This window comes from Hippocampus bargibanti, linkage group LG07 (genome assembly GCF_051943395.1).
Source record: "Hippocampus bargibanti isolate YZ-2025 linkage group LG07, ASM5194339v1, whole genome shotgun sequence".
In the NCBI taxonomy this organism is placed as follows: Eukaryota; Metazoa; Chordata; class Actinopteri; order Syngnathiformes; family Syngnathidae; genus Hippocampus; species Hippocampus bargibanti.
In genome coordinates, this window is record NC_142740.1 from 7,409,718 (window position 1) to 7,432,743 (window position 23,026).

The following is a 23,026-nucleotide window of genomic DNA, read 5'->3' on the forward strand; positions in this document are numbered from 1 at the left end:
TTTGTAAGCATGCACATGAACACGGGAACTAAAAGAAACGGATTTTATGTGGTCACGCAGAGGTTATCGGTAAAATCATGTTTACTGTACACAAAACATTTTCTAAGACACAAACAAAAAGAATATGCTAACGCTAACATAGCAACATTTTTAAAACTTCTTTACATGACAATGGACAGCGTGTTTGCTAACATTTGGATGGCCTTGAGAGGATCCACGATATTTGGAAGTTTGTCCTTCCTCAGAACCCAATCCGGTGCAAACCTTGGAGAACAAAAAAAAGAAACAAATAAATAAATAAAAATCAATTTTCTGTCAATTACAACTTGGATCTTAAAGGACAACCGACAACATTTTTTTTGTTTTCGGACATCAGATAAATGTTTTATAGCATCTAAAATACCTGCAGGCTGATATTTTTAGTCAAATGCAAAACACCAATAAAAATGACTTAAAGTGTGCTAAAACTGCAACAAATTGAGCTGCGAATTGTGGATTTTCAGAAAGTCCCGCCCCCAGTTTGTGACGTCAGGCCAAGACGTCTTGCCTTGCTCGAGTATCAAAACAATGGCTTCAGATTCGGAGAAGATGCTTTCTTGTTACTCATCCAGTTAAGAATATGATTCAAATAGTTCTGAAGAGGAAAGCATAAATGTTTGCAATCGATTTAAGGAGTCCTTCCATATCAATGCGAGCCGTCAATGATGTTGCATTAACTGTTGTTCTTCCTGGTTCAGCTCTTCATTTGTATAGTCTAAATATTAAATCAGTAGGAAGCAAGGTGATATACAAAAAAAAAAGGAATATTTATTATCAGGCAGCTAGAGGATGTTCTCCAGGGGAGAAGCTAGGCCAAGGGACAGAGAGGCAAGAGTAAGAGAGAGCGCGCGAGAGCTCGTCTCAGACATTTATAAACAACAGGAGTGATGTCACTTTGGAAAGGACCTATCGTCTGCTAGATACAATCATGAATATTCATTATTAGACTGAAACATGATATCTAGATTTCTACAGTAACTAAGTACAAGCTGAGTACATGTATACTAATTAACATATACAAATAATTAAACTACATACATATATATATATATATACATATATGGATTTACTAATTGATAAGAATAAGTAGAAATGAAATAACATAGGATGTTTTAGCATATGTGTATATAACTAATTCTAACAAATGACACAATGTAGCAGAAAATGCAGAAGATGGCACCCAAGCTCCGTTGGAAATGGGCTGATTTGTCTGCTGGGAATTTGTGTCAGCGAATATCAAATAGTTGTCTTGGTGCAACACAACAATTCACCATCGCGTTATTGATGTGTTTTCCTTTTAATTTCGCCATCAACACGTATCAACACAAAGCTTTCTCGAGCAAGGGCGTTCCAAACGTGACGTCACGTGGGGATCGTCATCAACTCGAAAACAAGACTTCCTGAATATTCAGTGCGAGTCTTAAAATGTAAAATATAGCTATAAGCGGTGGAATCTTTGTAAAATACGCTCAGTAGAAGTCATTTTACAAATTATGGACACAACTTGTACGGAGGCATCAGTTGTCCTTTAAAGGACACTATTTTTTTGTTTCCTAACTGACATCAGAAAAACGTTTTATAGTATCTAAAATACCCAAAAGACGCAGGCTGATATTTTTAGTCAAATGCAAAACACCAATAAAAATGACTTGCTAAATCTGCAAAATATTGAGCTGCGAATTGGGCGTTTTAAGAAAGTCCCGCCCCCAGTTCGTGACGTCACACCAAGACGTCTTCCCTTGCTCAAGAAACAAAACAATGGGCTCACGGAGTTCAGATTCGAAGAAGATGCTTTCTTGTTACTCATCCAGTTATGAATATGATTCAAATAGTTCTGAAGAGGAAAGCATAAATGTTTGCAATCGATTAAAGACATTCTTCCGGGTCATTTTGAGGCATCAAGACTGATGTGTAGCACCCGGAGAAAATGCAGAAGATGGCGCCAGAGCTCCGTTGGAAATGGGCTTATTTTTTCTGCTTGGAATTTGTGTCAGCGAATATCAAATACAGTGGTGCCTCGGTTTACGAACACCTTGCCTTACGAAATTTTCGGTTTACGAACGTTCAATTTATGAAAATTAAACCTTGGATTAAGCACTACGGGATACACACGGTGCGCCGCCCCATCACAGCTGGCGGAGTAATCTTCGGCGGAAGAACACCAAAGCACACAACCGAACAGCGCCCCAGCCGGCCTACCTTTCCACACCCCCTTTCTATGAGTGCACACGATCGTCTTCAACGATACTTTTGCTGTTATGGGACCGTAAAAGACGCTACCACAGGCCTGTGTTCAGCCGAAGAAGACACAAAACAAAATTACAATTGAGGAGAAGAAGGAGATCATTGAGAAACACAAAGGTTTACGTTTGCGGCGTCACAGGTGTGCACCGCGGCTTTCATGTGAATCTCAGCCTGACACATTTCCCACGCTTGGAAATGGTATAAAGGCGCAGCCGTCACGGGACAGATCAGAATCATCACTCAGACACACGCAACTCCCAGAGACCTGCTCAGCATCGGACGGAGTTTCACAGTGCGACTTGCTCGACGACACGCCATGATCAAGCTCTGCGAGACATCTGTGTGTGACTTCTCTGATAGTAACTTTCTACTACAATTCTACAAATAAAGAGCCCGGTACCGATATGCTAAGTCCACCATTGCGACCATCTTTCGCAATAAAGCTTTACACAAAGGCATTATTTACTCGATGCTTTCACGTGACTAATGACACCGAACTTGTCATGTGCGAGTTGACAGCTGGGGCGGGGCCGCGGCTCCCGACCTCCGCCAGCTGCTGTCAATCTCCTAACCGATACTGGGACATTTCAACGAGTCGATGTCACCTCACCAGTGACACGATTACGTCGCCTCGCCAGTGTCTTGGACTTGTCAGCACAAGAGTTTGCTTCGCCCAGGTGATTATTAGCCGCGATCGCGTAAGTTTGTTGCTGTCCGGGATCGCGAGTTTTTGCATCCCCGTGTGCCATTTAATTTTGCCTCGCTTGATAGGCTGGACGGATCGCCCCCGCCCGCCTTCTTTTGTCGCGTCATTCCGGGACCGTGGAATCATCGGACTCGCGCCTTTGGTTGTAATAAAATCTCTGCCAGCACCTAAGGGACTCAAAGTGGATGCAGATGACATCAAGGAGCGAAGTGGATGCAGATGACATCAAGGAACTTGTTGCTGAGCATAATGAGGTCCTCAACACAGAGGATTTGATTTGCCTTCAAGAGGACAAGCAGAAGCAAGCCATCCAGAGTTGTCATCTGAGGGCGAGGAGGAGGAGATGGCTGCTAAATGGAATAATGTGCAGGCTTTTATTGAACAGTTCCATCCAGAAAAGACTGTGGCTATGAGAATCATCAAGATGATGAATGATGCCTCAGTTTCGTAAGACTTTACAAGTCAGAAAGCAACAGGTGTCAATTAAGAGCCATCAACGACCATCAAAAATGTAAATAAAGTGACTTTATTATACAGTGCAGTGTATTTCTTTCATTACAATACGATAGCATATTTATGATACATAGAATAAGGAATATTGTGTGTAGTTTTAAGGCTTATTTAGTTGAAAATTATATTTTATGGAGGCCTGGGAACGGATTATTCACATTTTAATGGTTTCCTATGGGAAATTAATTTTTGGGATACACACTCTGTCTGGGAACCAATTAAGTTCGTAAGCCAAGGCCCCACTCTAGTTGTCTTGGTGCAACACAAAACGATTCACAATCGTGCTATTCATGTGTTTTCCTTCTAATTTCGCCATCAACACGAAGTTTTCAGACCAAAGTACTGCAAAATGCATTGTGTATCCTTTCTCGGTCAGGGCCATTCCTTCAGTGACGTGATGTGAGGACTCGTCACCAACTCAAAAACAAGGCTTCCTGAATATTCAGCGCGAGTCTTAAAACGTAAAATATAGCTATATGCGGTGGAATCTTTGTAAAATACGCTCAGTAGAAGTCATTTGAAGTGATTTTACAAAATATGGACACAACTTGTCGGGAGGCGTCGGTTGTCCTTTCAAACCTTTTGATATAAAAAGAAATAAATACCTCGGGGCCGATTTGGATTTTCGTGGCGTCGCCGCGACGCAGAAGCTTCCGTTGATCGATGCTTTCATCTTCTCTTTGGCGACATTTCTTTCGGCATCCATCTTGTATTTGCGAACGGTGAGGCAATAAATACCGCTGACCCGATCCAAGAGCTTACGGCATCTCCTAACGTCCTGGAGGGTTTGGCGGGAAGGGGTAAAAGCGGATTGTTTACACAACTTGCCGCAGTGATTGATTTGTATTTATTTACAGTGATACCTCGGCTTATGAATGCTTTAGCTAACGAACTTTTTGCCTCACGAACATTAAATTCACAAGGATATAGTCTTGGCTAACGAACTAGTTTTCGGCTGATGAACCAAACCACTGTGGATGGCGGACAAGTTTTCCACACCCCTTTTGAGTGCAGACGTGATTTGCTATCAAGTGGAGTACTTTTGCTATTATGGGACCGAAAAAGACCCCACCACAGGCTAGTGTTAAGCCGAAGAGGACACAAAAAAAATTACGGTCGAGGAGAAGGAGATAATCGAGAAACATGAACGAGGTGTGCGTTTCTGTGACTTAGCATCCCAGTACCAGTATGCTGAGTCGACCATTGCTACGTGTGGCTAAGGGTGTTTCTGTGTTGTCTAAGCAACGTTCTCAGGCAATAGAAGAGGTTGAAAAACTTCTGTTGATTTGGATTAACAAAAAGCAGCTAGCAGGGGACCATGTGAATGAGGGTATTATCGCCGAGAAAGCACAGCAACTTCACTCGGATATCATCAAGTCAATGACATTAACGACTATCACAATGGAAAATAAAATGACTTTATTATATAGTACAGTTTATTTCTTTTTTCTTTCATTACAATACAATAGCACATTTATTATTATTATTATTATTAGTATTATTAGTATTATTATTACATACTATTATTTATTACATAAAAGAAGGTATATTTTGTGTAGTTTTAATGCTTATTTCGTAGAAAATCATATTTTATGGGGACCTGGGAATGTATTATTCTCATTTTAATGGTTTCTTGTGGGAAATATATGTCTGGCAGATGAACTTTTCACCTTACACACACTTTCTGGGAACCAATTAAGTTTGTAAGCTGAGGTATCACTGTATTTATTTTTTCCAAAGCGGGGTGGAACGTACCTCGGCGTGTGATTTGTCTTGCAAGAGTAGAATTAGCAGGAAGCAGGTTTTGGTGAAGATGCTACCGCCTTTGTCGGCAACTTTGTCTCCCGCTTTCTCTCTGTATCTCTGGATCAGGTCCACCAGCGTCTCCACAGAATTTGGCACTAAATACACAGCCTCGATGGTTTTGTGGTACTGTGGAACAAAGGAGATCACACATATTTTGGTTTTCCTCGCAGTACTGAGCATAATCAAAAACATGCGCAGGCTTAAAGGACAACCGACGCCGATAGACAAGTTGTGTCCATAATTAGTCAAATCATTTCAAATGACTTCTACTGAGCATATTTTACAAAGATTCCACCGCATACAGCTATATTTTACGTTTTAAGACTCGCGCTGAATAATCAGGAAGTCTTGTTTTCGAGCTGAATACGATCCCCTGCGTGACGTCACATTTGGAACGCCCCAAACCGAGAAAGCGACACACAATGCATTTTGCGGTACTTTGTTTGGTCTGAAAACTTCGTGTTGATGCAAAATTAGAAGGAAAACACATAAATAAGGCGCATAATGGTGAATCGTGTGTTGCACCAAGACATTTGATGTTCGCTGACACAAATTCCCAGCAGACAAATCAGCCCAGTTCCAACGGAGCTTGGGCGCCGTCTTCTGCATTTTCTGGGACGCTACATTGCTGTCATTGACTGCTCGAATTGATATGGGAAGACTCCTTCAATCGATTGCAAACATTTATGCTTTCCTCTTCAGAACTATTTGAATCATATTCATAACTGGATGAGTAACAAGAAAGCATCCTCTCCAAATCTAAACTCCATGAGCCCATTGTTTTGTTTCTTGAGCAAGGTAAGACGACTTGGCGTGACGTCACGAACTGGGGGCGGGACTCTCTGAAAATCCCCAGTTTTGAGCTGATTTGTGGCAGAATTTGGACACTAAGTCATTTTTTATTGGTGTTTTGCATTTGACTAAAAATATCGTCCTCTGTATTTTGGGTATTTTAGATGATATAAAATGTTTTTGTGATGTCAGTTAGGAAACAAAAAAATGGTGTCGGTTGCCCTTTAACGGTACATAAAAAAATGAAAAATTGGGCTCCCCTGACTTAAATGCAAACTTCCCTGGGATGTCGACGCCGTGCGTACCTTGGAGAGATTGAGGAGGATCTGGATGGAGTAGGTGATGACCTCCATGCACGGGACACTCCGGTTGCAGGAGCGGATGAGGGTGAATATGACACTGGTAGCGCCGCTTTCCACCAGGTGCTCACAGCACACTGGTGACAACCTGGTGGCCGCTTCTGGAAATGCACACAACACACATCAGAAAAATTAATATAGTAATACATTTCATTTCTAAGCGCCTTTCAAAACTCTCAAGGTCACTTTACAGTCACAGGATGAAGTTTATGTGTGGGTGAGCAGCGCCAGCCACATGCGCCAGCGTTCACTCAACCCGCAAGTAACTTAAATAGTTAGCAAGCGAGCTAGCTAATAGATAGCTATATAGCTAATAAATAGTCAGCTACATAGCCAGCCAGGTAACTCGCCAGATAGCTGGACAAATAAATCGAGTTAGTTAGCTTGCTAACTAACAAACTTACTAACAATTTATAATGCAAGGAATGTTTTACTGTGGATTTGCTCACCGTTAGCCTCGACTTCTCTCGTGTTGTTGGGCATTAAAGTGACAGTTTTGAGCAGGAATGATTCCTACTGTACCCTCTGCACCCTGCCCACCACCTTTTCCAGCTATTCTCCTCAGGCAGGCGCTAGCGATCCATGCGCACCGAATCCAGCAGACATTTAAACAGCATGTTCCCCCGTCGCCATTAACATTATCAACAGTAACCCAAATCTAACGGTGTAGAGCCTATTTCCAATTTTTTATGATGATACTAGTGCAGCGTGTTCTACCGGAGACAAATTCATTGTGTATTCTAAATATAAAAAATATTCTGAACTTATGCTAGCGAAGTCCACAGTGTAAATCTGGCTGTCCGGCAACCACTAGCGCCCGGGTGTTAAAGTCAAGGCCCGGGGGCCAGATCCAGGACCCCGTGTTATTTTATGTGGCCCATTAGAGCAAATTTCATGATTCTTGATAAAATATGTTAATTCTTGCTAAAATTCGTAAATGTCAAATTGTCATGGTTAATAAATAGCGTTGAGATTTAGCATTTAGCACCGGCTATCCGAGGGGAAGCCGTAACTCTAAAGTTTGACACCTTGAAACTAGCATATTGTCGACAACAAACGTGATGCTAGCAAACCGATTCAGGTAGAAAGCAATAATCAGAATTAGCGAAATAAATAAACGAAGATTTTGCAAAAACCTCACCTAGGTTTTTCAGAGCTTCGAGAAGGGAGGAGAAGTGCCTGTACCGAAGGATACAGTCTAGGGCGGATGAGGTTTTGTTGTGTAATTTGTCCTCCTCCCGGGCGCCAGCAGAGACTTTCCGCAAGCGGTGTCTCAACTTGATCACTTTGCCATTGTCGTTCAGCCGACGGGAAACGTGTCCTCTCCAGAGAGCCTTGGTTCCGGGAGAAAAAACACTTCAGGGATTGCAACTGATGGATACTTTAGAAGCAGAGTGAGAAATTGACTTTGGGCTTCATCACTCATCCAGGGCCTCTGAGCCTCCGCTTGGTGCTGCGTACTTCAAATAGTCTGCGGATCAGACTCCGTAGACCCGAGGTAGTGCAGGACATTCGTAGTCAGGTGGGGCGAGGCTTTTGAAGACTTGAAAACAAATAGTGATAACTCAGCTTACAAACTTAATTGGTTCCCAGAAAGTGTGTGTAAGGCGAAATGTTCGTCTGCCAAACATTTATTTCCCATAAGAAACAATTAAAAATGAGAATAATCCGTTCCCAGGTCCCCATAAAACATAATTTTCTACAAAATAAGCCTTAAAGGACAACCGACGTCACCGGACAAGTTGTGTCCATAATTTTTAAAATGGCTTCAAATGATTTCTACTGAGCGAATTTTACAAAGATTCCACCGCATATAGCTATATTTTACATTTTAAGACTCGCGCTAAATATTCCGGAAGTCTTGTTTTTGAATTGGTGACGAGTCCTCACCCTACGTCACTGAAGGAATGCCCCTGACCGAAAAAAGGACACATTGTAGTAGTCCTTCCATCACGTCAATGCATTTTGCTGTAGTTGTTTGGTCTGAAAACTTCGTTTTGCACCAAAAAGAGGCAGAAGAAGCTGATTTCCGCAGGCTGATTAATTCCTTACACTGAGCTTTGTCGCCATTTTCTGCCTCTTTTTTAGTGCTACATTTCCGCCCCCTATTGCCTCAAAATGGCACGGAATAAATTCTTTAATCGATTGCAAACATGTATGCTTTCCTCTTCTGAACTATTTGAATCATATTCATAACTGGATGAGTAACAAGAAAGCATATTCTCCAAATCTGAAGCCATTGTATTGATTCTCCAGCAAGGCAACACGTCTGGGGTAACGCCACGAACAAGGGGGTGGGACCTTCGTAAACTGGCCACCTCCGGGTTCTTTTTTTGTTGTTGCAGATTTTGTACACATTTTTATTGGTGTTTTGCATTTGACTAAAAATATCATACTGCGTGTTTTAGGTATTTTAGATGCTATAAAACAGGGGTGTCCAAACTACGGCCCATCTGCGGCCCGCAGTCCATTTTTAATTGGCCCACACTTCTAAGTTTTAACACCAGGGGGAGCTACTGTTGATTAAGGCAGTTGCTCCACCAAAAAGGCCAATCCCAGAAGAAATTTACCCATTACTAAACATGGCAGAACCAAAGAAGCGAAAGGTAGAAAGTGAGTGCAGAAAATTTCAGACACTGGTGGCAGAGTGAATATTTCTTCAAAGAACTGAAGGGGAAGTGTGTCTGTTTGATCTGCACTGAAACTGTGATAGTTATGAAAGAGTATAATGTACGACAAATCTACAGTGTAGATTTTGCTGCAGTAGTTATTTGTCATCATGGTGCACAATGCAACGTTTCCATTGCTTGCTACAAGCCACTAAGCCCCTTTCATAAGTCCCACGTACAGTTTACAGTCACGGTTTAATGTAAATTTACGTTTTGTAGCGTCACATATGTTGTTAGCTTCTTTTGAATCTTTCTTCTGGGCTGAGGTTCTGTGCATCTATTTTGGAAAATGATATGCAAATGCACGACCTTAGAACGCTTGCGAAAGTCCGGAAGAAAGAAGCAGGCTTCTGATTGGCTGCCGTGCCGAGTATGCAAATTTCAACTAACTATGTCTGTGTGCTCAGCGACGGTACACGTGTACTGTCTGCGCGTGAAGGCGAGGGCGTCCGTGGAGAGTTTGTAGTAGGTATTATTGAGCTTGAATATTTCATTGTGTAATATGTTTTGAATGTTGAAAGTGATTCCATTTTTCAATAAATGTTGATTTCTTTAACTTTGCCCCTTCGATGGAAACTTATTAAAAACAGACGCAATCTTGATAAATCACAGTGCATATGTTATTTTAATCTATTTCCATTTCCTCCTCCAAGTATCTGCGAAATGGTATGCAAACGCTATATTCCTTGAGACAAATTTATTAACTGATCAGGGATATTTTTTACATTTGAAAGACAGTTAATAAATTGGGTTGTAGTGTTCTTACTGTGCTATGAGGTTTGTACATACTACATTTAAAGGACAACCGGCACCATTTTTTGTTTTTGTTTCCCACTGACATCAGAAAAACGTTTTATAACATCTAAAATACCCAAATCAGGCAGGCTGATATTTTTAGTTAAATGAAAAACACCAATAAAAATGACTTCAAAATGAATCCAGAAATGGCCAGTTTCAGAAGGTCCCACCCCCTTGTTCGTGACGTCTTGCCTTGCTCGAGAATAAAAACAATGGCTTCAGATTCGGAGAAGATGCTTTCTTGTTACTCACCCAGTTATGAATATGATTCAAACAGTTCTGAAGACGAAAGCATAAATGTTTGCAATTGATTAAAGGAGTCCTCCCATATCAATTCGAGCCGTCAATGACAGCAATGTAACACCCAGAAAATACAGAAGATGGCGCACAAGCTCTGTTGGAAATGGGCTGATTTGTCTGCTGGGAATTTGTGTCAGCAAATATCAAATCGTTGTCTTGGTGCAACACACAACGATTCACCATCGCGTTATTTATGTGTTTTCCTTCTAATTTCGACATCAACACGGATCAACACGAAGTTTTCAGAATAAACAAAGTACCGCAAAATGCATTGTGTGTCGCTTTCTTGGTCAGGGGTGGTCCAAACGTGGTGTCACATGGGGATCGCCATCAACTCGAAAACAAGACTTCATGAATATTCAGCGCAAGTCTTAAAATGTAAAGTATAGCAATATGCTGTGGAATCTTTGTAAAATACGCTCTGTCCAAGTCATTTGAAGTGATTTTACAAATTATGGACATAACTTGTAACATATGGACATAACAGAGGCGTAGGTTGTCCTTTAATGCTTTAGGTTTAGTATTTCCGGCCCAAACATTCCCTCCAAATGCTCCTGGCCTGGCCCCTCTGTCAAATTTTAGAACCCAATGCGGCCCACAAGTCAAAAAGTTTGCCCACCCCTGCTATAAAACTTTTTTCTGTCAGTTAGGAAACAAAAAAGTGATGTCGGTTGTCCTTTAAAAGTACACAACACATACCTTATTTTATGTATAATAAATGTGCAATTTTATTGTCATTAAAATAAATTAAAGAAAATACTGGAACATAGTCGTTTTATTTACCTTTGTGATGGTCGTAGATGTAATTGCCTCTTGATGATATCTGAGTGAAGTTGCTTTTCTCGGCGATAATACCCTCACTCACAATGTCCCCTGCTATCTGCTTTTCGTTAATCCAAATCTACAGAAGTGTTTCAACCTCTTCTATAGCCTGAGACCGTTGATTAGACAACGCAGAAACTCCCTTTGGCACACGTAGCAATAGTCGACTGAGCATACTGGTACTGGGACGATAAGTCACACCTCGTTGATCTCCTGCTTCTGCTCGACCGTAATTTTCTTTTGTGTCTTCTTCGGTTTAACACTAACCTGTGGTGGGGTCTTTTTCGGCCCCATAGTAGCAAAAGTACTCCACTCGAGAGCAAACCACGTCTGCACTCAAAGGGGGTGTGGAAAACTAGTCTGCCAGCCACCGTGGCACTGTTCGACTCTGTGGTTTGATGTTCATCCGCCGAAAACTAGTCCACCAGCCACCGTGGCGCTGTGTGGTTTGGTTCGTCCGCCAAAAACTAGTTTGTCAGTCAAGACTATATGCTTGCGAATGTAATGTTTGTGAGGTGAAAAGTTTGTGAGCTAAAGCGTTTACAAGCTGAGCTATCACTGTAATGGGATCGTGAAAAGAACAGAACAAATAAGGAGCCAATGACAGGATGCCAAGAGTTATATGCTCCCTCTTACAAGTACCAGTAGAGAGGCAAGTGGTAGCATTATGGACCAACTGGAGACGCTTTGTGGAGGATCAGCTGTCAAGTGCATGACAGTAATTAAGTCAGGATTTAGTGTATGCCAGTTTCTGAGTGTCTTAGAGGTAAATTGTTCATCCCCTCGCATGTCGCAAGACATCCGGGGGATCCATGCGGAGGTGGTAACCGTTCTGAGACCTGTGCGACGCAACCGCCTCGAAGAAATGCACCCCCAAGTCGATCAAGTAACCGCTAAGGAATTTTGCGAGCCGTTCCTGATGTGTACTTGGGATGATGGGTTGACACAAGTCCAAACGGATCATTCGTGGCTATGAGTTATACCTGAATTTTGACGACGCCCCGTTCCACTTTCTGCTGTCGCCGGAGGAGGAGAAACCTCCGAACAGCACGTTGGATGAGCGACGCAGAACGATGGCGGTGGGCCAACCAACGTCTGACTGCTCTCTGGGCTGTCACGACCTTTCTCCGGTCGGCCAGATAGCATCTTCTTTGTAGCCTCGTTCTCACCAGACTCTAAGAGGCAGAGAAACACCAAAATGACTTTTGTGTTTTCTCCAGATTTCACCAGATCACGAGACCCCAACGGTTGCTAGCATACTTGTATCATGACGACAGCCTGGATGTGTCTCTTCCCGGACTCCAAGGCCCAGTGTGCTCGCAAAGCTCTTTGGATCTTAATAGCACTGAGGTGAAAGTGGACTGCGGCGGCAAAACGAAGTCTCCGCTGTGCACCGGCAGCCTCAAGTTCCTTGGTGACACAAATATTTGTATTATCTTTTAGATCAGGGTTCTCGAGAGTCCCCGTACAGAGGTTTTCCACCACTGGCATTGCTGATTCAAATGATCAGGGTTCTGCTGAGTTTGCTGAGAAACTGATCGTTTGAATCAGGGGTGATTCTAAAAGAGGCTGGAAAGGTGTTCTCAAGGACCGGACTTGGGCACCGCTGATCCGGATCTTTCCACACCGATTTTACTTGAACGAACAAAGAATTGTATCTATACCTGCTTTCGTACAATCCAGGCTCTGCAGTGAGTCTGAAGCGTGATCGCAGCCTGCCTCGTTCGCACGTAGTTCTCCCTTTTTTCTTTGGCGAGGCGCATTGCTCTGATCCTACGTTGCAACTTGACGGCCGCCTCTTTCCGCTTCCGGAACAGGCGCCTCTGGACCGAGCATTTCCAGTACGATTGGATCAAAACGGCTGCTTGACTTTGCTGCTTTATGCCCCTCCTGACTCGGTGACCTCGATATGCTGCCTGAAGAACCACAGTGGCCGCTTTGAGTTTCAAGAACTCGCTTCTGTCTCGCCGTTGACGAATGAAGGCCCGGTAGTGCTTCTGAATGACCACCACAGACACGCATATGGCCTCAAATTTGACGATTTCAAGGTGCCTCCTGTATGCCGACTGGATGGCCGTCGCCGCCCGGTTCATCCTAGCAATGTCTTTTCGGGTTTGCAGTCCTCTGTATGCCGCCTGAATGACAATGGCTGCGCCGCGCACTTCCAGGAAATGTTTCCTCTGAGATCGGGCCACTGCGGTGGCACGGAACCGGCGCTGAATGTTAAGCGCAGAGGATCTGATTATTTGGTAGCGCTTCAACTGACGATGGGCTCTGTAAGACGTTTGAATAGTGGTGGCAGCCTGACGCATTTGTCGGAGGGATCTTCTTGCGTTCATGCCTCGGAAGGCAGCTTGGAGGCAAATAGCGGCGTTTCTGATGTTTTCATAACGTTGGACGTCACATCGTCTCTGTCGCAGGGCTCTGAATCGCCACTGCAAGACGCGGATGGCCCAGAGTTGCTTCTTGAAAGTCGATTGCTGACGACGTCGCTTGACGTTTGCTTGGATGACGGTAGCGGCTCTGTGCATCTCAGCAATTCTTCTTCTCTCCAAACGACCACGGTAAACAGCCTGCAGACAAATGATTGAGGATCTGATTGTCATGAAACGGTTCCTGTCTTTTTCCCGAAGAACGTGGGCCCTGTAGGCTCGCTGAATGACAATGGCGGACTGTCGCGTAGCCTGGAATTGGACTTTCAGTCTGTGACTTCTGAAAGCAGACTGGATGACGGTTGCAGCCTGATGCCTCTGTCGGACGGATTTTCTTGATTTCATTCCCCGGAAAGCCGCTTGTAGACCTATGATGGCGTTCCTCACTTCTCGATAATGCTTTACCTCAACGTTCCGCTGGCGCGCGGCTCGAAATCTTTGCTGTAAGACACGAGTAGCCCAGAGCTGGTTTCTGAAGTGCGATTGTTGCCGATGTCTCTTGAAGTTTGTTTGGAGGACGGTTGCTGCTCTGTGCATTTTGGCAATTCTTCTCCTCTCTGAGGAACCTCTAAAAAATGCCTGGAGATAGATGACAGAGGTTCGGACTTTCAGGTAGTAGTTCCTTTCTTTTGTCTGGAGAACGTGGGCCTTGTATGCTCTCTGAATGACGATGGTGGACCGTCGCATGGCCTGGAATTGGACTTTCAGTCTGTGACTTCTGAAAGCAGACTGGATGACGGTCGCAGCCCGATGTCTCTGTCGGATGGACTGTCTTGATTTCATTCCCCGGAAGGCCGCTTGTAGACCTATGATGGCGTTCCTGACTTCTCGATAACGTTTTACTTCAACGTTCCGCAGACTCGCAGCTCGAAATCTTTGCTGTAAGAGACGAGCAGCCCAGAGCTGGTTTCTGAAGTGCGATTGTTGCAGATGTCTCTTGAAGTTTGCTTGGAGGACAGTTGCTGCTCTGTGCATTTTGGCAATTTTCCTTCTCTCTGAGGAACCTCTAAAAAATGCCTGGAGACAGATGACAGAGGTTCGGACTTTCAGGTAGTAGTTCCTTTGTTTTTTCTGGAGGATGTGAGCCCTGTAGGCTCTCTGGATAACGATGGCGGACCGCCGAGTGGCCTGGAATTGGACTTTCAGTCTTTGACTTCGGAAAGCAGACTGGATGATGGTCGCCGCCCGGTGTCTCTGTCGGATGGACTGTCTTGATTTCATTCCCCGGAAGGCCGCTTGTAGACGTATGACGGCTTTCCTGACTTCTTGATAGCGCTTCATCTCCAAGTTCCTGTCCTTCAAAGCTCGAAACCTTTGCTGTAAAACCAAGGCAGCCCGGCGCTTTTGTCTGAAGAGCAACTGTTGCTTGTGCCTCTTGAAATTTGTCTGGATGACGGTTGCCGCTCTGTGCATCTTGCCAATACTTCGTCTCACGAGGAGACCTCTGAAAACGGCCTGAAGAACGCTGGCGGAGGATCGGACTTTCAGGTAGTATCCCCTATCGCGTTTCTGAAGCACAAAGGCCCGGTAATGTCTCTGGATGACAATGGCCGACAGACGCACCGTCTGGAATTTGACTTCTTCGCTGTGCCTTCTGAACGAAGACTGGATTAATGTGGCGGCCCGATGCCAACGAGCAACCGCCTTCCTGACGCACCATCCTCTGTACGCCGACTGAATGACGATTGAAGACTTACGGATGGTTTGGTAACGTCGCATTTGAGCTTTGGCCGCCATGGCGGCACGGTATCTATGTTGCACGGCGAGGACCGAAGACTTTAGGGCTTTGTACTTGTTGCGTTGGCGGCGGGCTCTGAAAGCTCTCTGAATCGACGAGGCGGCCTGATGCCTTCGTTTGACCAGACGTCTCGCGATCATTGCCCGGAAGGCGGCTTGTAAGACAACGGCGGCGTGTTTCTTTGCGTTCAGGGCCAGCCTCTCTCGTTTCATTTCTCTGTTGGCCCTGTGACGTGATTGTACAACACAGCAAGCACATCGTAGCATCTTGTAGCAAGTTCTCTGGCGATACCCTCGGAAATTCGACTGAATCCGAACGGCCGCGAGATGCTTGGCTCTCAACTGCTTTCTGATCTGGAATCCCCTGAAGGCTGCTTGCAGGCAAACGGCTGCCCTGCGCCTGGACAGATATTGCCGCCGCAATCGTCTCGTCAACATCAGAGCTCTGTAGCGCCGCTGGAGGACCAAAGTGGCGGTTTTCAGAGCCAGAAATCGATTCCTCTCCTGGATCGTGCGAAACTTTCTCTGAATAATACAGGCCGCACGGTGCATTCGCGCAATCTTTTTCCGGGCGCGGTAGCCACGATACGCGGTCTGGATGGTCACAACAGCGGATTTCACAGTCCTGTAAGTATTTCGCTGTTGAACCATGCAGATTTTGGCCCTGTATCGCTCTTGAAGAATGACCGATGCACGCTTGGCTGCGAGATAACACTTGCGAACATTGCGCATTCTGAACTCAGCCTGGATGAGTCTTACGGCGTTCATCCGCTTTTTAAATTCTTCTCGTCCTTTCCAGCCTCTGTAAGCGGCTTGGACTTTCAAGGCGGCTTCTTTTTGCGCCATGTACTTGCATCGCTCCGCCCTGCAAAGGAGTCGAGCTCGATAACGGCACTGGACGATAATGACGGCACTTTGAATTAGCCTGTATCGTTTTTGACTCAAATACATCCGGACTGCCGACTGAATGACAGTCGCGGCTTGGTGTTTTCTCTTCAGGTCCGTTCTGATTTTCATGCCCCTGAATCCCGCCTGTATGCTAACGCAGGCCGCCTTCTTCTGGAAGAACGCTAGCCTTGTTTTCTTTCCAACCGCATGAGCCCAATAGTGACGTTGAATGACAATTGCTGCTGCTTTTTTTGACCTGAAGTCCACTTGGGCCTTGTATCGTCGGTAGTGGGCCTGGATTAGCGTTGCGCTATGGTGGTATTTTTCAATCCTCATCCTGTCGACTCGGCCTCTCCAGTAGGCTTGTATCATGATTGCCGCCTTTCGTCGGGCGACGTACTCCTCCTTTGTCCTCTGAGCTAAAATCGTGGCTCTGAGCTTCCGCTGTATGGCGATTGTGGTTTTTCTAAGAGCGAGGTAACGTCGTCTGGATGCTAATTTCCTGAACGCAGCCTGAATCGTAGTCGCCGCTCGGTGTTGTTTGGTCAGCAAGTGGCGATTTCGTTTCTTGCGGTAAGCTAGCTGGATAGTCCTGGCGGCGCAGCGCACCTTGATAAATCTTTGCCTTTCTACGGCGGTTCTTGCAGAGGCCCGGTACCATCGTTGGATTAGGACGGAGGCACGTTTGATTCTCCGGGTCTGTTTCCTGACCAGGTGGCCCCTGAACGCACTCTGGATGACGACGGCAGAGTTGTGTTGTCGCTTGCGAATGTGAAAGTGGCGCCTTTGGATGAGGCCTCTGAAGTGCGCTTGAATGAGCAAAACGCTTCTTTGGATCTTTCGGTATCGATGAAAGCAGCTTCGCATTCTGTAGAAAGACTGAATGGTAACAGCGGCGGCTGTTCTTTCGGCCATTTTCTCTATGTGCCATTTTCTGTACGCCGTTTGAATGACACTAGCCGCACGGTTTTCCCGTTGAGTTTTCTGGATTTTCCACAATCTGTAACTTCTCTGGATTTTCACCGCGGCAGCTTTGAGGTGGAGATAACGCATGCGGACTTTTCTCCCATGAATCCGAGCTTTTAGATATCTCTGCAAGACGGCCGTCGCCCGGCAGATTTCGATAAAGGCCGACTCCGCCTTCTTCATTCGCCACCGCGCTTGGACAATGACGGCGGTGGATCTGACTTGCTGGTAATATCGCAGGGCAGAAAACATTCTCCATTGTGCCTGCGCAAAGAAACAGACGGGAATTTGAAGAGTGATGCCATTGCTGGACGTGCACTTAATCTGACAAAAATCAATTCTATTGCGAAAAGGTGGCAATGATTCAGCGTTATAGTGAAATTGCATATACAGGTAACATCAGAGTTACGACCGGTGCAAGTGACGACCACCCATATTTAAGACCACGACCGCCAGACCCTTTTTTTGTGTTCTACGCCTGGCACCGCAACGTGCAAGCAGCCGGCAACGCGTACTACAATTTTGGCCAGTCAGCATGTCACACACTCGCACAGCAATCATCTGTGTGACTACACTCAATACAGTAGTTATACAGTGCAGATACAATCTCAGCAACATCTCCAGCAGTACTGTACACTGCTTTTTTTAAAATGATAAATGACACTAAAATAAGTCTAACATATATAAATGTAGTATAACATTTATAAATGAACAGTAAAGAGTTTTGTATACATTACGGGTACAGTTATACAGTAATGAAAACCTATAATCCAAAATCTAAAATGATAAAAATGACACTAAAAGTTATAAAATGTATAAATGAACTGTAAATATTTTGGTATATAATAATACTCAATATAAAACATTGCTTAATAACAACAGATTGACATTGTATACTACCCTGTCATGCCAACGTTACGTCGGCCATTTTGAATGGATTTCGACTTACGAAGATTTTGTCGGAACGGAACCCGGACGTAACTCGGATGTTACCTGTATTCGATTCGCATTGAGTTATAAAACAGGCTTGAAATAGTTTTGGCATTTTCCATCATCACTGATTGATCAATCAATTGGCAGATTTTATGTCAATATTCCTCTCCCTAATATTAGAATAAATAAATCATTAAAAATATTACGATAAATATTGTTATCTAATTATATACAGTAAAGTCTCGTTATATCGATATTCAAGGGAGTCCGAAAAAATATCGATATAACCGGGACTATCGATATATCCGACCCTGTTTGCATGTAATTTTCTCCGTGCGTGCATAGAAATAGTATCGATATAACCGGGACTATCGATATATCCGATATCGATATAACGAGACTTTACTGTATTACATATTTTTATAATAATATTTATATTTGTTTCTTTATTTTATTTAAATATTATATATAATATTTTCTTGGAGGGGGACATGTCTCTCTTACCATTGAATTTCATAATGAATGTTTATGAGTTTAAAAAAATAAATACAAACATGCATATTGTTCCGAGAAATACTGCATAAATATCCACTAACCACGACTGTTAAGGAGTTTGTGTGTGTTGATGATGGAGAATAATAATTTATCATGTTTAAAAGTGCCGTGTTTTGCTGACCAACTAAACAATGGGCCTACAGTCAAAGCGCAGATGGCCACAGTAAATCTGATACGGCACGATGAACCGTCGTCTCCATCAAGATTCTAGAAGGTCCGGCCTTGCACAGAATTTAGGGCTTGAGATACTCCTTTTTCACCGGAGTTATTTACGGCTTAAACATCCTGCACAAGCGCCAGATTACAAACTTATCAGTTCATGGAAAAGACAACCAATTAAAATGTATATGTTTTACTGCTTACATCTGTTGTTGCTCAGAACGCCCAGAGGCGTGGTATGCAAATCAAGAAAACTATGTTTACTAATATGTCATTGTAATTTACATATATTCTCAATAAATAGCTTGGCAGAGGGACGCAGAATTCAGACGTATGTCATCTGATGACTGCGTCTCCTGCCGGCAGTGGGGACAATCTTTCTGGTTCTGAGTCTCTGTCTGTCATATCTCTGACAGTTGAGTAATTCCAAATAAAGCCATGTAAACATGTAACGCTTCACTCCATTTCCTATTTCACCTTTTTTTTCAGTCTAAGAACAAAATCACGGGAGTGCGGGAAATAAAATGCAAGCGTATAATAGAACCCGCAAGTTACCTGGATGGTCGTGGCCGCTCGATTCTGGACGATACGAAGCTCTGCTTCTTTTTCCATCCGTAGTTTTTTGCGAGTCGCAAAGCCTCTCCAGGCAGACTGTAAGATCACGGAGGCCGCGTATCGATTCTTGGCTCGGCGTCGCTGGAGAAAACGTTTTACGGCCGCCTGAATTTTCGCAGCGGCCATGTTTCTTTCCTGTGTCACAAAACAATTATGCCACTATGAAATTTTCAAGTCGCTACAGATAGAGCCAATTTGCAACACAAACGTGACTAACCTTGAAGAGTTGCAAGTCCGTCTTTATTCTGTAGTTCCTCCAGGCATCTTGTATGACCCGAGCGGCTCTGGTTTCGTTTCGCAGGTCCAAAAGACGAGCGCACAAGAAAGACAGGTAGGACATCACAACCTGTTGAAGAAACAGAAAAGTGCAAAAGGTCAACTTTTCTTGCGACTCGGGACAGTTTTCAAGTTTACGGACATGTTCCCAATTACATCTCCATCCAGGAGTGATAACTGGAGGTAGTTGGGATTTAATAATAATAATAATAATAATAATAATAATAAGAAGAAGAAGAAGAAGAAGAAGAAGAAGAAGAAGAAGAAGAAGAAGAAGAAGAAGAAGAAGAAGAAGAAGAAAAATAACAACAGCAACAATAACAATAATAATAACTTTCATTTATAAGTGGCTTTCAAAACTCAAGGACACTTTACAGTCACAGCTTCTTATTTTTTTGCGGGTGAGCAGCGGCAGCCACACTCGCCAGCGTTCACTCAACCCGGAAGTAACTCAGATAGAAAGCTAGCTAGCTAGCTAATAGATAGCTAATAGCCAGCCGGATAGATCACAAGCTAGCTAATAGAATCAGAATCATCTTTATTGTCAAGTATGTAGAACACACAAGGAATTTGTTTCCGGTAGAACACGCTGCACTCGTATCATAATAAAAAATAAATAAATAAAATAAAAAAAAGCAAATAGCCAGCTAGCTAATAGATAGCGAATAGCCAGCCAGCTAGCTATTCGCTATCTAGTTAGCCGTCCGCTATCCAGCCAGCTAGATAGCTTCTTCTTTTCCTTAAATATACATTTGGGAGTCAAACTAAATAAAGAAATAAACACCACTAATCATAAATAAGAAAATAATCTCACAACTCAAATAGAAAGAAAGCTAGCTATGTAGCTAATAGCTACCTAGATACCTACATAGCTAATAAATAGCTAGCTATATTTTAGCTATTTTTTGTGAAGATATTTGCAAATTCCGACTGATGTGACGGACCAAATTCAACTCTCGGCTTTAGCGCACCTGCTCGTTGGGGATGGTGTTGGACATGTCGGCCGGGTTGATCATGGCAGGAATTCCACCCAGGAAAGCCACAGCAGAATTCACCAGCCTGAAGTTGCTTTTCTCGTTTTCCAGGAGCGTTTGAAACTCCGCAGACGGACACTCGGGATCTGTTCCGGTGGAAAGCATCCCAAAAATAAACAAACAAACAAAGTAAATAGATAAACAAATATAGACATAAACAAATAACTGGCTAACATGCTAACTAGGTAAATAAATAGATACATAAATAACTATCTATCCAGATAGTTATCTATATATCCATCTATCCAAATAGTTATCCATCCATCTATCTAGATCACAGGTGTCAAAGTCAAGGCCCGCGGGCCAAATCCGGCCCGCCACATCATTTTTTTCGGCCCGCGAAAGCAAATCAAACTTGCTAAATTCTGAGCCAAAATGTCATATTTTTGTCAACCACAATAAAAGTCATTATTCATGACTTCAGATTTGAAAACGAGTTATTCATTAATTTGCTGTGTGCTCTATATGTAATATTTGAAGGGATTTAAACATTCTAATGGGTTCCCCAAATTCATAACGGCCCTCGAGAGGAAACCATAACTACAATGTGGCCCGCGGCAAAAAATGACTTTGACACCCCTGATCTAGATAGTTATCTATCTTTGAAAGCCGCTTAAAATGAAATGTATTATTAGATATCTATCGAGATAGATAGATAGATAGATAGATAGATAGATAGATAGATAGATAGAAAGCTAGATAGAAATCTAGCAACTAGATAGATAGATAAAAAGCTAGCTAGATAGACAGAAAGCTAGATATATAGCTCGATAGATAGCTAGCTAGAAAGCTATCTAGCTCGATAGATAGAAAGCTAGCTAGCTAGATAGCTATATAGATAACAAGCTAGCTAGATAGATAAAAAGCTATCGAGCTAGATAGACAGAAAGCTAGATAGATTGTGAGATAGATAACTAGCTAGGTAGATAGAAAGGTAGCTATCTAGATGAAAAGCTAGCTAGCTAGATACACAGAAAGCTAGATAAATAGCGAGATAGATAGAAAGCCAGTACATAGCTAGATATATAGAAAGCTAGCGAGCTAGATAGATAAAAAGCTAGCTAGCTAGCGAGATAGACAGAAAGCTAGATAGATAGCCAGATATCACTCTACGTACATCAACACAAATGTAAACCAATGACTCCGGCGCATAACATCCATAATGTCTCGAGTGAAGTGACACACACCATTTGTGCTTTTGGGAAAGTCGTCAAAAGAGCTGTCGGAGTCGATGGCCGAGCAGTTGAGCTCCAGGCGACCCCGTGGGGAGCATTCTACAGTTTGGCTGGTGCTGTGATGGATTGACGCCTCCGAGATGAGACTGGGATGGTAGTGGTGGATTAAGTAGCAGAGGACGCGGCCATCAGAGAAGGTCACAGTGAAGTTCTCCAGCTAAACAACGACAAGTCATCCTTTTTGGGAATGTCGTTCAAAGATGGCGGAAGCACTGACACAATATAACGTTTTGAGACAAAGTAAATGCTAATCAGGTTAGCATGCCCGCGACTATTCAGGTTTCTGAAAAGAACGTTTCTCAAACTCACCGTCAGGTTGTAGAAGTTGCACACGGCGCGGGCCCATTCCATTAGCAGAACAACTTTAGCGCTGCGGTGCTGGTACGGCGCCTTGGTCTTAAGCGCGCTAGGCTCGAGGCCCCGGCCAGCCCTCACAGAAGCTAATCTCTGTTTAGACCGTAGCGTTCTCCTCAAGAAGACAATCTCCTCCCTCAGCTGATCTTCGTTCAAAATCACCTCCACCTATAAACATCAGAGTCGTACGACAGAGACGATCACAAAATCATTCCGTCTTTTTTGGGGACGCGAGACCCATATACACCTGAAATGAGAAAATTATTTTCCACAGGAGGTTCAGTGTCTTCTCTCGGTGACCGTCCACAATATCTCGGGAATTGATGACGGAACCTGAAAGGCAAGCAAAGATGCTTTATTGATCTGAAACAGGGGTCGGAAACTTTTTTGACTAAAAGAGCCATAAAAGCAAACTATTGAGAAATGTTTTTCAGTGAGAGACACACACACACACACACAAACAGGTAACAACCGACTTACGACCGAGTTCTGTTCCGATCAAATGGTCATAAGTCAAAATGGTCGTAAGTAAAATACATTATATTTACATATTACAAAATACATTCAAAATGTTGAATAGAAACTCGGAGGCTAAATGACTCGCAAACTCCCCCTTCTGGTGCCATCATATGGTCAATTGCTGTGCGAGAGTGAGATGCTGGATGGCTGGCCAAAATTGTTGTACACGTTGCCGGCCTGTTAGCGCGTTGCGGTGCCAAGCGTAGAATTAAGATTTTAAAAATAGTGGTCGTAAGTCGAGCAGGTCGTAAGTCGGATGTTGCCTGTATATGTATATA

At 43.5% G+C, this 23,026-nt stretch overlaps 1 protein-coding gene across 2 annotated transcripts in view; it reads right to left on the reverse strand.

Moving 5' to 3' along the window:
• Window positions 1-29: 29 nt before the first annotated feature.
• The window catches only part of aspm (assembly factor for spindle microtubules), a 51,705-nt gene continuing 28,708 nt past the window's right edge, over window positions 30-23,026 (reverse strand). Inside the window, exons 13-26 of one of the 2 annotated variants that reach the window (XM_089001632.1) lie at window positions 22,477-22,562; window positions 22,185-22,397; window positions 21,828-22,032; window positions 20,578-20,726; window positions 19,548-19,676; window positions 19,271-19,465; window positions 12,710-17,332; window positions 12,306-12,455; window positions 12,029-12,220; window positions 7,598-7,790; window positions 6,403-6,557; window positions 5,255-5,431; window positions 4,105-4,277; window positions 30-264 (exon numbers count right to left, since the gene is read on the reverse strand). In XM_089001632.1, the coding sequence (XP_088857758.1) occupies window positions 162-264; window positions 4,105-4,277; window positions 5,255-5,431; window positions 6,403-6,557; window positions 7,598-7,790; window positions 12,029-12,220; window positions 12,306-12,455; window positions 12,710-17,332; window positions 19,271-19,465; window positions 19,548-19,676; window positions 20,578-20,726; window positions 21,828-22,032; window positions 22,185-22,397; window positions 22,477-22,562 (6,743 nt within the window). In that variant the 3' untranslated portion in view covers window positions 30-161. Of the gene's footprint in view, window positions 265-4,104; window positions 4,278-5,254; window positions 5,432-6,402; window positions 6,558-7,597; window positions 8,000-12,028; window positions 12,221-12,305; window positions 12,456-12,709; window positions 17,333-19,270; window positions 19,466-19,547; window positions 19,677-20,577; window positions 20,727-21,827; window positions 22,033-22,184; window positions 22,398-22,476; window positions 22,563-23,026 lie in introns of those variants that run through there. The other variant, XM_089001633.1, reaches the window with a different exon arrangement.